The sequence below is a fragment of the Perissodus microlepis genome, chromosome 23, assembly GCF_051167445.1.
Source record: "Perissodus microlepis isolate ML-2025 ecotype Zambia chromosome 23, ASM5116744v1, whole genome shotgun sequence".
NCBI classification, from domain to species: Eukaryota; Metazoa; Chordata; class Actinopteri; order Cichliformes; family Cichlidae; genus Perissodus; species Perissodus microlepis.
The window spans coordinates 42,551,607-42,567,941 of NC_140482.1; the positions used below are offsets into that span (position 1 = coordinate 42,551,607).

The 16,335-nt window shown below is 43.3% G+C and overlaps 1 protein-coding gene across 4 annotated transcripts in view; it reads right to left on the minus strand.

Annotated features, from left to right (window-relative positions):
• The window catches only part of p3h2 (prolyl 3-hydroxylase 2), a 50,382-nt gene that overhangs the window by 6,030 nt on the left and 28,017 nt on the right, over nucleotides 1-16,335 (minus strand). For 3 of the 4 annotated variants that reach the window (XM_084921003.1, XM_084921004.1, XM_084921005.1), the window contains exons 2-5: nucleotides 4,924-5,076; nucleotides 4,268-4,457; nucleotides 2,137-2,268; nucleotides 910-1,037 (exon numbers count right to left, since the gene is read on the minus strand). In XM_084921003.1, coding sequence (XP_084777129.1) covers nucleotides 910-1,037; nucleotides 2,137-2,268; nucleotides 4,268-4,457; nucleotides 4,924-5,076 — 603 coding nt within the window. Of the gene's footprint in view, nucleotides 1-909; nucleotides 1,038-2,136; nucleotides 2,269-4,267; nucleotides 4,458-4,923; nucleotides 5,077-8,940; nucleotides 11,070-16,335 lie in introns of those variants that run through there. The other variant, XM_084921006.1, reaches the window with a different exon arrangement.

Sequence of the window (16,335 nt, forward strand, 5' to 3'; positions counted from 1 at the left end):
AAAAGCAAACTTGAAGAGGCAGCAGCTAAGTGGCAAGTAGCTGCTTCATCCAAGACATGCAGCAGGAGGGCCGCTGCCTCTCGTCTCCTCGGGTTTCCTTAAATCCACACTTTTCCTCTCCAGTCCCGGACGTCTCACGCCAACACTCCTGTTACATTACTGCACATCCATCTCAAGTGGAATCTTTAGCCTTTATTTAATCTTTCATTACTGTTTCTTTGACGCACTTGCCAGTTACCTCAGCCTCATTCCTCTCAGCGCAGAAAGGTGTTTGAAAGAGTTTAAACATTGTTCTCATAACTTAAAAGAAACCGCACAAAGCCCCGGAGCGCCTCGATTAACCCGATTACACCGTCCAGCTTTGAGTCTTTGAAAAGAGGGAAAAGAACGAGCAGAATCTGCAGCTTCGTTCTCACGTCTGCAGATAATTAGGAAGTACCGGCGGCGATCAGTGCTACCCCTCGGCCTCCTAGTGATGCACATATGGGATGAATTTCAAAATCCTACGTCACCTTGTTCCCAAGTTATCGCATTCACAAGATTTTCAGGAAACATCACCTCTGACCTTGAGGTCAGAGGTCACTGAGACTCGAACTTTGTGTCCACGCCACCTGCCTTCCAGTGGCTTCAGTGAGATCTTCTCAAATGAATTGTTGGTGTTTTATTTGCATTTTTACTTTCATCGGTAAAACTTCCATCGTTACATACGAACTCAAACAAACAGAGGCCAAAATAAATGATGGCAGCTCTCTCATGCAACATCCTGCATATTCGAGCAGTAACGTAGCCGGGCACAGACACTAAACACACTCGACACATTGCTCTTCTTATGAAGTTTAATTTAGAGGCCCATTCACTAAATTCACCTATTTTCTGGTGTCTTCACGTCCAAACACATCAGCTCCTTACCTCTCGTGGCTCAGCATCATGTCCCAGCTCCTCTCTGTAGTAATCGGCGTTTTCCTTCATGAACTCCTCGCCCTCGTGGAACAAAAGGTAGGTGAGAGCGCACTGCAGCGCCTCCTCCAGCCTGCCCGCTGCAGAGAGACACACAAAGCAAATGAAGGAGTTTTATCTTGGAGTTTCCACAGGAGTAGACTGTAACATGCATGTCACACATGTGCAAAGCGTGTAACGAGTGTTTTGTGAAAGGACTGGAGTACGTGAGTATATGAGATCCATATATCACAGCTGACGTTCCAAAACTCTCACTGCAAACAAAGCCAAAGGTTGACGTAGTGGAGACGGCGCACACAGGCTCAGGTTGCTACAACAGAAGGAGATCAGCGGCCGTCACCGAGCGCCTCCTGAGACATCTGTGAGCACAAACGCACTCCTGACGAGAGGCTGAAGGTTAACCAAAGCTCTCCTACCTCTGCTGAAGTTTATTATCTCCTCCCAGGCGTCAGAGTGTGGAGCTTTGAGAAAATGCCACTGATGTGTTTAGGAAAAAGCTGCAACGGTATGAGTCATGCTGGTGCTGAGGAGTGAAACAGCAGGAGGCCACAGTGTCACAGGCAGCGGCGTTCCTGCCTCGCAGGCAACAAGCAGCTGCCTTAAATGTTAGCACGAGTGCTCCGCGCATGAACTTTTATCAAGAAAACAATGTCGGGCAAAAGTTCAAACCTTTTAAGTCTGATTAGAAAAAACAGTTTCGTCATTTCCATTATTATCACACAGCAGCCAAAAACAGAAAGAAAGAGACACACCCACACTCAGACCCACTGATCCACGATTCCTTATTGGAGCCACATGTTTACAGGTCACTGCGATAATCAGTGATGTCACAACTCCTCAGCGCCATCTTTTCCCGTCTACGCGTTGTTGCCGTGCCAACACTTCTGTGCTGAACTCTTCACTCCCTCGTTTAGATGTTTTCACACTCGCGCGCACCACAGAGCACCAGATACAAGGTGAGACTCGACCGGCGTGCCGATCCACTCTGCTCGTCTGCAGCTCTTTGTGGTCGTGGGGCCTTCGTGTACACACATGTCTGCGTTTGTGTGGGCGTTGGATTCATGGGTGGATCCGTGATCCATCTTCATAATTGTGCAGTCAGACTGAGCTTCACACAGACACAGATAATGTCTGAAAGTATTGTGCAGTCACCATTTTTCACACTAAAGAACAACCTACCTTTGAAGTAGGCAAACTGAAGGTAATCGTAGTGCAGAGGCAGGTAGTTCTCCATAGGTGAGAGGCGGCCGGGTCGAGTGGCGAGGTCTCTGACACACTCGTGCTCACAGTGCAGCACCTGAGTGAAGTGATCTGTAAACAACAAAAGATCTCAGAGCTGGTCTTTGATTTGGAGTTTAGCATGAATTCCTTCTGCTGTGAGACGAGGACGTGACTCTTCCAGGTAGGTAACCACGGGGTCGTGCAGAGAGCGAACTCTCATATTGTTGCTTTATATGTTCATAGTGCCAGAAACTGAAAAGATGTTTGACAATAGGCCTGAAAGAAGCCGCAGGAGGGATCCTGTTACAGGATGTCCTGTGTTCAAAGTGCACAGACACGCCGCGCTGTGTCCATAAATGCACTCCAACATACACACATAACAAACAGACACTTTATGTTATAGTTACTGCAACTCATACAGATGGTATGAGACCAGATCTGGGATTTACGCACATTAAAGGCCGACTTTCAGCTGGTCTAATGGAAAAGAGCCCGAGCTAATCTCAGGGCAGATACTTCATCAAAACACTGACAAGTCCCAGTAAAGTCTAATCTAAAACACAGAACATCTGAGAACTTTCCGAGTCCAAATTAGGAAAATAACTGGATAAAAACGTTGATAAATAAATGAAAAAGGTTCTCGCAGTTTTCCAGTCTTGGCAGATCTTTTTAGAATTAAACATTTATGGAAATTCAAAAAACAAGGCTCAGCACATGATTTCCTCATGTTGATCCCTGAGAGGAGAGCCAGCAGAGCTCGACGAGCGTGCTTTATGAGGACGTGTGCTCATCGTTTATGTGCAAGCATACTGAGGCGATGTCTGAGCAGCTGCAGCAGCGCTTTCCTTACTCTCTCGCAGGAGCAAAGGTCGGATCTGAATCATGCAAAGGGATTTGACTTTCTGGGTCAGTGAAGGAGAAAGTAATCCTTTAAAACTCCCGTATATGCGCATTATGACGATCGCCGTGGCAGCGCTGTGGAAAATAAGCCTCCAACTGTAAGTAAAACAAGGCCTCTCAGCGTTTATGCATCCTGGATACGACTAACCTGCAGCTACTGCTAAAACTCGCCTCAGCTTCCACACACAAACTCTTACAATAATAATAATGATAATAACACCCTGCCCAGTCACAGTGTAATATAATAATACTAAAATTATAACTGTGATCTGGTTCAACAAGATCATTAAGGTCTACAGAAACAACACAAACTGACAGCAGTATGTGAAGCATGAGATAAGTGCCTGTTATTTATCCAGCTCATTAAAAACGTTTGAATAATATTTTGTGATGAAACTCTGCGGTTAACCTTTCGCCAGCTGTCAGTGTGAAGGACGCCAGGCTGCCAGTGACCTTTGGAGTTAAACTGAGAGACGCCATTAGGGAGATAAAGTTGTGTAAATTACACTAACTTTCATTTTTGTGGTTAAAATCCCCCAAAACTGTCGACGTGAAAAAACACTGAAACGTTTAAAAAAGCTTATCTCGTGGTGTGTTCAGGTACAAGAATAAAAGCTCCTAAAAGTCAGCTTCACAACACTTTTCCTTTTACCTGTCACACCTCGAGTCTCAGCTGCAGAAACCTTCATATTCTGAATGAATAAAAACCAAAACACATCCAATAATTGCATGGATGTCACTACAATTTTAGTTAATGAGCCCAGGCATGTAGCAACTAATGCTCCTTTAAGCAAAGACGCCAAGAACAACAATTGCAGCAGTGGAATGAGGTGACGGGAGAGCAGGCCTGGGTTCAGGCCGTTTCTGCCAAAGATGGTTATGAAGCATGTCGACTGCCTCCCAGAGCTAAGCGCACAGCTCTGCTAATAATTCTGAACAGAATCAAATAAACTGGAATTTATTGGGACTCTTAAACATGCAGCTCAAACTCGACTCTGACTGTTGCAGACAGACGTGCCATGGCTTTTGAGTTTGCGCGGGACACGTGAGAGAAGACGTGACCTCGGTTCTGGATCTCAGCTGCTTTCTTTTGTTTGCTTTTCTGCAGTGAAAAGCGGGAGAGCAAAGCAAAGGTCAAAGGGCAGACTGGAACCCAGACGCCGCCTCGACAGAACGACTGGTTTCTTACCTGATACGACTTCATGGAGGCTGTAGCGGTATCGGAGGTGATCTTGGCCCTCAAACTTCTGCGGGCCTTGGCACAGCGCCCGACAGTCCACGTCTGCCTTGTAGTATTCCACCAATGCCTGCTCAAAGAGAGCAGTCGCTCCTTCGTAGTCGCCTTTATCGTACAACTGCACTGCCGCTGTGAAGGAGCGCTGCGACAGGAGGCGATAACCAAGACAAAAACGATTTCAGCCATATAGTCGCAGAGCAATATGATTCCCATAATGATGACAGCTGGTGAACGTCACGTTCTGCCGCCGAGGAAGGGCGGGGCAGCACATGCTTCAGCAGAAACACTTGGGACTCATCCACAGTTAAAACTTTGAACTGAAGCACAAGTTTCACTTAGTGAGACACTCAGAGGCAGCTTCACCACAGCTGCCACTGAGATGTTTCCAGTCATTAAACTGCAAGAACCATTAACACAAAGCCCCTTCAAACAGGAAGCGCCGCTTCCCACGGTTTCCAATTTTTGGAAAGAAGCAAAGTGGGAAAAGTGAAACCTCGGGCAGAAATGCTTTTTGTATTAAATTCAGTACATGTGGTTTATGAAGATGCACCAGGACATGAGACCCAAATAAACTGAAATGTCTGACTGATTAAGGTTTTGTGTCTTGCCTGGTGAGGCCGGGCTTCTCGGTCCACAAAGTGGGTTTCCTCGACGCCCTGCAGGTTTTTGTACTGCTCCAGGTCCCGGCCCATCTCCACATGCTCTGGATTGGCCTGGAAGTAGGTGTGAGCCGCCTCTGCAGCCTTGTCGGGCCGCTGCAACTGGAAATAAAAGGAGCATAGACAGAAAGAAAAAAGGGGTTATTGAAATAGTCGTGTCAGCAGAATTAAGAACTGTGGCTGACCCAGAAATGGGATTAAAGTTTGAGGTGTGACGGGCATTTTGGAGCAAACTACAGTAGAATTCAGACAATAAATTTATCTTCATGTTTGCAGCATTAAACAGATGGACAGCTCTCTGCTACCCATAAGCTGACGTGCTATACCTGGAAAAGAATCTGCAGCCGTTCTTCTGAAGCATCTGCCCGAAGAAACAGATTACTTCCCTAAAATTTTTGGCATCAATTTTTGAACTCACTTGAAATAAGTAATATATCTACATTTGTTTCATTAAGCCAGAGAAGAACTCGCTAAGCAGATTTAGTAGCCCACACTGTCTCCATCCACATCCTGTCAATAAATAGAGCTGTCAGTGTTACAGCTGCTGGATAACTTTGCACCCAGTGAACTCTGCGGGTTTTATAAGTAATATAACAAAACAATCATTTGTACCGTTGAGTATTACAGTGTTTCTTCCTCACTCAAACTCAAATGCATCCAAGGTGCTCGTCTGCCATAAAGGAGCAACACGGGGGGGCAAGCACACGTTCAGCATGTGCAGGAGCTGAAACAGCAACGCTGCACCTGAACACCTGCTGCCCATAAAGCCAAACAACGAGAGGTTTAAAAATTCAACGACACGAACATTTGGGCGTGACCACTGATGCTTTTTACCTCTAGTTCTCCATCGCCTGCTGAAGTTCAAACCAAGCACAAAATAAGAAAGAGAGGGGACTTTATTGCCCGACAGGCTAATATGAGTATTTCAGAAGCTGCTGACCAAACAACAATCAAGCTGATAGGAAGGAATCAACCAACGAATATAGAAGAGCTCTCGGTGGGCTGAGGATTTGATGTAAACGATGTGAAAACTTGGATCCATCCTGCTTGTATCAATAACTCCTGCTGGTGCAATGATGTGGGGGATTGAACACTTTGGGCCCCTCAGTACTAAGGCAGCACTTGGTTACTGTTACAAACCAAGTCCATCCCTCTACGACCGTGGGGCTGGCTGAAGCCACACTGCGCTCAGCATATATTAAGCTGCTTTTTTTAGATGTAACCTTTACAAAACACCGCTGCTGGCTCCGGCCTCAACCGAACAGCAACAAACCAAACAAACGGATCAGGGGGAAGATTAAGGATATCTTGAGCAATTTGAATTCCAACGTTTGCCTTTTTCATCTCTAAAACGACCCACACGGTTTGTAAAAGTCGGCTATCAGGACGCACCTGGTGCCATTCAGATTAGATAGTCATCGTGTTCAAGCCTCAACACGGACACATTTCTCTCTGCAGACAACTCTGTATACAGTCAACAAAAAAAAGGGCTCTAAACAACAGCCTGCATTGGATCTGGTTCATTGGATGTCACTCTGTTTGAACTCAAACACGATAAGTGCCTGCAGGTTTTAATCTGCCGTCCTGTTGGATGGCTATAAACACGCTACCAACAAAGCCAAAACTGAGCAATAAAGAGCTTCAAAATTCAAATGAAGTGCTCGACAGTGACCGAACTGTAGGCAGAAGCAGCCGAGTAGAGAGCCGAGAGGATGACAGAACGATTACGAGAGAACAAAACACAGAAAGGTGAAAGTTGACGAGGTTGGAGACGATGTCGGCTGCGTATCCCCTGGAACGCTGCTCAGCAGCAGAGCCATCTGACGCTAATTGTCTCAATCCATCATGTCGCCAACAGGTGCAAATTTAAAGCAGACCCCAGCATTTCACAAGCTAACCTCTCCCCAGTCGAGTATGTCGGACTGACCCGGCTGCCAGAAACAGAACTCCACACACGCAAACCCCTCATTTGGCCACCAGGCACCGATTCATGTTTGCCAGTAAAAAGGCATTTGTTGCAGTAAAGGTCTCGCTTTGTGCTCCTTTGTTCTTTATTAGATAAAGTTTGGGAAAGTCCACATGTATGCACGGATATCCTTTTCTGCAGGGACCTTAATGCACAAACTCACATGCTGAAGATAGACAAACAGAGACGTCTTTGTGTTTTCTGTGGGGGATAAAAGTGTACATCATGAAAGCTGCAGTGGCCTGCTCTGATGGAAGAAGCAGAACCACAAATAATGAATTTCTTTTTGAAGAATCCCTCCCCCCGTCTGTCTGACGGCCAGCTGGACATGCTGGGTTAGTCCTGAGAGTGAAGCAGCATTCCTGGACTGAAGACACGAACAACTACGATAAGACCGAGGTGTCTTCGGCACATTCCTGATGAAGTTCATCAGAGGTTTAAGATAAGGAATAAGGTCAGATGGTTGATAAGTAGATGAGAACGTGTGTTCTGAAGATCAAGATCAGCTTCTTATTTTAAAAAAGCATCGATGATCTTTGTGGCACGAGTTTGGCTACCAGCCCACTCCTGCTGCAAACACTAGGAACTCCACATTTTAACTCAGTGTAACATAAAAGGTTTGAAAGCTTTTGAAAACCACACAGGAAGAAAAGGAAACATCAAATTTACACAGCCACGACGTGCACGATGACAAGTGAGTAACGCAACCTTCGCTGGAGTGCACGGTCTGAAGTGGACCAGAGGGAGGAGCTTTCCTCTGATGGCACAGCGCACGCTGCTGCGTTCGAGATACAACATTCTCCTTTAAGACACTGTTGTCAGCTCTGATCATCTGCTTTGTGCACAGTACCAGCAGGTCACAGCAGCTTGGTACACAGTACAGCCACCTATTCTCTCCCCAGCTGCTAACATACATTCACAGGGACGACATGGCTCAGGGCTCAGGGCCTGCTCTACGGAGGCAGGGATCATTCCAGCCAATCAGACACAGCACACAGTGCGAGGACCCCTGCACACTCAGGACTAAACATACTGTTCATTAGCAAATAGCAAAGTTTAATAGTGCCGGAGGTCATCAGTCTGAGATGCTCGCTACCATTTTATGGAGAGATAAAACAAAGTATTTCTGAGAGTCGGTGTACTGAATCAAACTGCGAAACCCCCAAGTGAGTCCAAGCTGGAAGCTTCTGCATTGAAAACACATGTTCATATATCAAACACTCCCTCAGCATGACGGAGCCCGAATCAATCATGGCTGTGAGATTTCCATCACGCTATTCAGCAGAACATTCGGCATAAAGACAGTCATGTGTAGGTAAATCCAACTGATGTTTTATTAGCAGCAATATTTCTGCATGTGGTGCAAATATTGCATCGTTGGTATCCCGAGAAATCACTTCTGACTACACTCAGACTAAATGCTGAAACAATTCATTTTTTGCTGACCGTGCAAATCGAGCACCTGACTGCAGCAGATGGCCCCGCCCCTCCCTGAGCCTGCTTCTGACAGAGGTTTCTTCCTGTTAAAAGGGAGTTTTTCCTTCCCACTGTCGCCAAAGTGCTGCTCATAGGGGTCATATGATTGTTGGGTTTTTCCCTGTATGTATCATTGTAGGGTCTACCTTACAATATAAAGCACATTGAGGTGACTGTTGTGATTTGGGCCTGTATAAATAAAGCTGAATTGAATTGCAGTGTCGTCCTCACTCGTGGACCCAGCATGAAACAACACATTTCCCACGCGTGGGACTAATAAAGGTTATCTTATCTTAAACCAGAGACATTACAGGCAAATGTTACAGGCAGACTTTCTGATGGTAGTTTTTTTTCTGTCAAACAAACGATTGCAACTGTGAAAACTGACGGATTTTAAATAAGTTAGCCATATTACACGTATTCATTTGATTGTTAGAAAACTGCACTGTCAGTCACAGTGAACAGAGTTCAGCTTTCACTCTCTCCAAAACAACACAGCAGAAATATTTTTCCTGTGCACTCACAGTTTCTGCCACAGAAAGCAAATCTTATGATGTACAAGATGTAAACTTCTGAATGTGCTGACTTTCTCCTCCCTCGTGAATTTCAAAGCAGCACCTGTAGAGCTGAATAAGCACCAGTCAGTGTGTCCAGCTTTGAAAAGAGCGACCTGTGTACGAGCTGCTGGACCGCCCTGCCACTCAGAGACGTGCTCTTGATGTGGGAACGTGTTAGTGCCAAGTTAAATGTGCATTTGCATGCTTTTCTCCTCTGGGGCTGCACCTTCCAGTCAAAAGTATGCAGATAGGTGTGGGCTGGCGCTGCAGACGCAGTGATGATGTGACACAGTGCACATATGGCAGTGCTACAATTTCCTCTGCACACAGTTCTGAACAGCTGAGAGATGAGTCTTTATAAGCTTCTAGATACCAAGAAGTTTGAGCTTTGAGAGTGTTACACAGATTTTTAGTGTTTACGTCAAAAGTAGGGGCAGGAAAAGCTGCAGGATAGTAACAATTTCAAGATTATAGTGCACAACTCCGCTCCTTTTCCACTTCTTCTTGCAAAGGCTTCAAACAAACTCCTCCCAAAATGTTACAGCTTTCAAACTTGAGGGTATGCAGGCTGAATATGGTGTTATTTTTGTGCCACTATTCTGAGTGCACGTAAAAAAAGTTTGCAGGTGCAAGTGTTGCATTTTGAGGAGAAATTTATTTCGAGTGAAGAAAAGCTAAATTTGAGTGAACAAAATTCATTGCTGCGTGCAAAAAATGTATTTCAGTGTTTGCTGTTATCCACACACACTGCTCGTGCCTATGGTACGACAACTTTTCTCCGTGCCCCTGGTACACTGCGCAGAAAAACCTTGCCACACACACACACAACAGCAGCCCCTCTCGCTCAGTTTTTGCATTTGCGCTCGCTCGCAATGTGTTGCTCGCGCTCTCAACATTTCTGCCCGTGCGCGCTCAACTCTTTCTGTACACCGTTATATTTGTGCCACAAAACCAGCCAATCACAGACTTGGATGCAAAAATATCTGATTGGCTGTTCTGGTCCCCAAATATCTGCTCGATTCATCAAGACATCACATATTTGCAAAAGTGCTCTAACGTTTTCAGAGATGCCTGTTACCCACCAGCTGACCGGGTCACTCGGGTTCAACATAATATAAAAGGCTGAACTGACAAAACCACCACCAGGTATTACAGGAAAAACCATAAAGCCTTTGAACTAAAACAAGCGCTGCTGTGACAGTGACGTACACTGTTGTTGGTATATATGTATGATTTGTATCACCTTCATGTTTCCAAACCGACATCATGAGCAGCAGCTTTACAGCTGTGGCTCCAGCTTTACAGCTGTGGCTCCAGCAAACATCAGCTGATACTAGAAATTCATTTTAAATAAATTATAACAACAGCTGATCAAGCTTAAAAGTGCTGTTGTTGTTTAGCGCGACATCCGCTGGTTTCCTGTTTCTGGCGCAAAGTGGGAGATAAACAAACAAGAGAGACGATCAGCTGATCATTGATCAGGTTCATGATTGAAGTAGCAACAGGAGAGGGAGGGGGGAGAATGAGAGGAGAAGAGGCAGCTGTGCAGCAAAAACACAGAATAACTTCAGCTTTGTGTCTTTTTTTCATTGTAGCTGAAGTCCGGGACGAATCGCGTTCCTTTTCCCCTCAATACAGATGTGTTGTGATTGGTCCAGCCCAGAGTTGATCACGATCTCCTTACATCTGGATAAGAAAATTAGTAAAGATATTGACCGTATGCTCTTTAATTTTATATGGAAAAACCGTACGCATTATATTAGAAAAACTGTTGTGATGAATAAGTACGAATCAGGTGGGCTTAACGTTCTAGACTTTTCTACTTTAAATAACACTTTCAAAATTAATTGGGCTAAACATTTTCTTAAAAACCCTACCTCTATCTGGAACTTTATACCATATTATATTTTCTCTCATTTTGGTGGCTTTAATTTTATTTTAAATTGTAATTTGTTGTGATTTGTTGTCTTCCAGGGGCCAGAGCAGGCGACATTGAAGGAAATTTAAAACTGCTGGCTAAGGGTAAACGTAAATTCAGTAAAATCATAATTCACGTCGGCAGTAATGACACCCGGTTACGCCAATCGGAGGTCACTAAAATCAATATTGAATCGATGTGCAACTTTGCTAAAACAATGTCGGACTCTGTAGTTTTCTCTGGTCCCCTCCCCAATCAGACCAGGAGTGACATGTTTAGCCGCATGTTCTCCTTAAATTGCTGGCTGTCTGAGTGGTGTCCCAGAAACGATGTGGGCTTCATAGATAATTGGCAAACCTTCTGGAGGAAACCTGGTCTTGTTAGGAGAGACGGCATCCATCCCACTTTGGATGGAGCAGCTCTCATTTCTAGAAATATGGACAAATTTATTAAACCCCCCAAAATATGACTATCCAGAGTTGGGACCAGGAAGCAGAGTTGCAGTCTTACACGCCTCTCTGCAGCTTCTCTCCTCCTGCTACCCCCCCAAAAACCCATCTCCATAGAGACTGTGTCAGCTTCCAAACAGACAAAAAACAAACTAAAAACCAGCAACAAACAACTTAAACATAAACAATTACAAAGAAAGAACAATACAGTATCCACATCTGAACCAAGGAGTAAAACAGTGAAATGTGGATTATTAAATATTAGGTCTCTCTCCTCCAAGTCTCTGTTAGTACATGACTTAATAATTGATCAACAAATTGATTTACTCTGCCTTACAGAAACCTGGTTGCAGCAGGATGATTATGTTAGTTTAAATGAATCAACACCCCCGAGTCATTCTAACTACCAGAAACCTCGAAGCACAGGCCGAGGGGGCGGTGTGGCAGCAATTTTTCACACCAGCCTATTAATTAATGAAAGACCAAGACAGACTTTTAATTCATTTGAAAGCCTGATGCTTAACATTGTCCACCCCAGCTGTGAAACTCAGAAACCAGTCTTACTTGTTATCATCTATCGTCCACCTGGGCCTTACACAGAGTTTCTGTCTGATTTCTCAGACTTTATATCTAATTTAGTTCTGAGCTCAGATAAAATAATTATTGTGGGTGATTTTAACATCCATGTAGATGCTAAAAATGACAGCCTCAACATGGCATTTAGTCTGTTATTAGACTCAATTGGCTTCTCTCAAAATGTAAAAGAACCCACCCACCACTTTAATCACACTCTAGATCTTGTTTTAACATATGGCATAGAAACTGAACATTTAACAGTGTTTCCTGAAAACCCTCTCCTGTCTGATCATTTCCTGATAACATTTACATTTACAATAATTGATTACACAGCGGTGGAGAGGAGATTTTATCAAAGTAGATGTCTTTCTGAAAGCGCTGTAACTAAGTTTAAGAATATAATCCACCCACTGTTATCATCTTCAATGCCCTGTACCAACACAGAGCAGAGCAGCTATCTGAACGCTACCCCAACAGAGGTCGATTATCTTGTTAATAATTTCACCTCCTCACTACGTACGACTCTGGATACTGTAGCTCCTGTGAAAACTAAGGTCTCAAATCAGAAGTACCTGACTCCGTGGTATAATTCTCAAACACGTAGCCTAAAGCAGATGACTCGTAATCTGGAGAGGAAATGGCGTGTCACAAATTTAGAGGATCATCATTTAGCCTGGAGAAATAGTTTGCTGCTTTATAAGAAAGCCCTCCGCAAAGCCAGAACATCTTACTATTCATCACTGATTGAAGAAAATAAGAACAACCCCAGGTTTCTCTTCAGCACTGTAGCCAGGCTGACAAACAGGCAGAGCTCTGTGGAGCCAACCATCCCTTTAACGTTAACTAGTAATGACTTCATGAACTTCTTCACAAATAAAATTTTTATCATTAGAGAAAAAATTACCAGTAATCATCCCACAGATGTAATATTATCTACAGCTACTCTTAGTACCATTGATGTTAAGTTAGACTCTTTTTCTCCAATTGATCTTTCTGAGTTAACTTCAATAATTACTTCCTCCAAACCATCAACGTGTCTTTTAGACCCCATTCCTACAAAACTGCTCAAAGAAGTCCTGCCATTAATTAATTCTTCGATCTTAAATATGATCAACCTATCTCTAATAATCAGCTATGTACCACAGGCCTTCAAGCTGGCTGTAGTTAAACCTTTACTCAAAAAGCATCTCTAGACCCAGCAGTCTTAGCTAATTATAGGCCAATCTCCAACCTTCCTTTCATATCAAAAATCCTTGAAAGAGTAGTTGTCAAACAGCTAACTGATCATCTGCAGAGGAATGGTTTATTTGAAGAGTTTCAGTCAGGTTTCAGAGCTCATCACAGCACAGAAACAGCTTTAGTGAAGGTTACAAATGATCTTCTTATGGCCTCTGACAGTGGACTCATCTCTGTGCTTGTCCTGCTAGACCTCAGTGCAGCGTTCGATACTGTCGACCATAATATCCTATTAGAGCGATTAGAACATGCTGTAGGTATTACAGGTACTGCACTGCAGTGGTTTGTATCATATCTATCTAATAGACTCCAATTTGTGCATGTAAATGGAGAGTCCTCTTCACACACTGAGGTTAATTATGGAGTTCCACAGGGTTCAGTGCTAGGACCAATTCTGTTTACATTATACATGCTTCCCTTAGGCAGCATCATTAGAAGACATAGCATACATTTACACTGCTATGCAGATGACACCCAGCTCTATCTGTCCATGAAGCCAGATAACACACACCAATGAGTTAAACTGCAGGAATGTCTTAAAGACATAAAGACCTGGATGGCCGCTAACTTTCTGCTTCTTAATTCAGATAAAACTGAGGTTATTGTACTCGGCCCTGAAAATCTTAGAAATATGGTATCTAACCAGATTCATACTCTGGATGGCATTACCTTGGCCTCCAGTAACGCTGTGAGGAACCTTGGAGTCATTTTTGACCAGGACATGTCCTTCAACGCACATATTAAACAAATATGTAAGACTGCTTTCTTCCATTTGCGCAACATCTCTAAAGTTAGAAATATCCTGTCTCAGAGTGACGCTGAAAAACTAGTTCATGCATTTATTACTTCCAGGCTGGACGACTGTAATTCATTATTATCAGGATGTCCAAAAAACTCACTGAAAAGCCTTCAGTTAATCCAAAATGCTGCAGCAAGAGTACTGACAGGGACTAGAAGGAGAGAGCATATTTCTCCTGTTTTGGCTTCCCTTCATTGGCTTCCTGTTAAGTCCAGAATTGAATTCAAAATCCTGCTCCTCACATACAAGGTCTTAAATAATCAGGCCCCATCTTATCTTAATGACCTTGTAGTACCATATCACCCTATTAGAGCACTTCGCTCTCACACTGCAGGCCTACTTGTTGTTCCTAGAGTATTTAAAAGTAGAATGTGAGGCAGAGCCTTCAGTTTTCAGGCCCCTCTTCTGTGGAACCAGCTTCCAGTTTGGATTCGGGAGACAGAAACTATCTCTACTTTTAAGATTAGGCTTCAAACTTTCCTTTTTGCTAAAGCATATAGTTAGGGCTGGACCAGGTGACCCTGAATCCTCCCTTAGTTATGCTGCAATAGACGTAGGCTGCCGGGGGATTCCCATGATGCATTGAGTTTTTCCTTTCCAGTCACCTTTCTCACTCACTATGTATTAATAGACCTCTCTGCATTGAATCATATCTGTTATTAACCTCTGTCTCTCTTCCACAGCATGTCTTTTATCCTGTCTTCCTTCTCTCACCCCAACCGGTCGCAGCAGATGGCCCCGCCCCTCCCTGAGCCTGGTTCTGCCGGAGGTTTCTTCCTGTTAAAAGGGAGTTTTTCCTTCCCACTGTCGCCAAAGTGCTTGCTCATAGGGGGTCATATGATTGTTGGGTTTTTCTCTGTATCTATGAAGCGCCTTGAGGCGACTTTTGTTGTGATTTGGCGCTATATAAATAAAATTGAATTGAATTGAATTAATTACAATGTTGAGAAACTCCCTGTAAAGCTTTCATCCTTCCATAAGCAGGTCCTCATAGCGTGGACCCTCATTTATAAACACAACTTCTCACCTCACAAATACCTTATCTGGAACAACAGAGATATTTTATATAAAAATAAATCACTTTTCCTGGAAACTTGGATCCAAAATGGGATCCTATTGGTGGCTCAGCTGGTTAGTAAAGAGGGACAACTACTTACTTACGACGACTTTATTGCACTATATAATTTTCCAATCAGTGTTCAGGAATTCTCAATGGTGCTTGGTGCCATACCCTCAGGGACTTTAATGTTATATAAAAACACTGACAGCTCAATATCTACCTCAGTCACTCTCCCTGATCCAGCTGAGTCACCAATAGGAAAAATCTGCTTTTCACAGGAACTTGGTAACAGCAATAAGAGAATACGTAGTTTATTCCAAGAAGATATCGTCTCTCTCCCATATATAATATCTTATTGGAACCGCTTTGTTCCAGATATCAAGTGGAAGACAGTCTGGATGGTCCCCCATAAATATTTGATTGTAAATAAGGTGAAAGAAGTCTCATTTAAAATTCTACATAAATGTTATCCAGCCAGTCACTACATGGTAAAATTTAAAAAGGGACATAAATACTAATTGTACTTTCTGTGGGGATCATCCAGAAACTGTGACACATCTTTTTTGGTACTGTTCTTTTACACAGAGATTCTGGAAGGAATTTAGCAGGTTTGTTATTGTCCATATTTTAAGGGAGTTTTCTTTACGATGGGAAAATGTTTTATTCTGTTTCTTTAAGTTCCCCAAGAAGTATGATAAATGTTTTTTTATGATAAATTTGTTAATACTTTTAGCTAAATTTTTTATCCATACATGTAAGTTTACTAACAAAACACCATATTTCTGTCATTATTTTAAGGATGTGGAAATGTACATACAATCAATATCAGACTCCACCAACAAAAAGGCTCTCAAAACAATATATGTATGTGAATTTTTGCGTGTATTCTTATAATTGTTACCTTTTTCTTTTACCCTTGGCTTTTTGTGTTCATGTTCTGTTGTTTTGTATACTTCATCTGTTCGTATGTTGTATACTCATTGTTTGTTAAATAAAGTTTTTAAAAAAAAAAAAAAAAAAAAAAAGTTGAGCGATGTCGCTACCCGATTAGGACCGGAAACCCGATCGGTACCCCGCATGCGCAAATCTTACGTCACTTCCTCTCTTTGCCAACATTGCGACATTCAACATATTTGAATGACACGGTTAGCGCCCAGTTAGCTCTTAGCATTTCTCAACAGCTCTGCCTCCTTTTCGACTACCGGGACATTTAAACAATGGATAATCCGTATCCGCAACAAATTTTTGCTTTTCTCCTCAACAGAGAGCGTCCCCCGATTGAACAACAGCGCCGTAAAATAAGAAGAATGGTACCTAATGACAG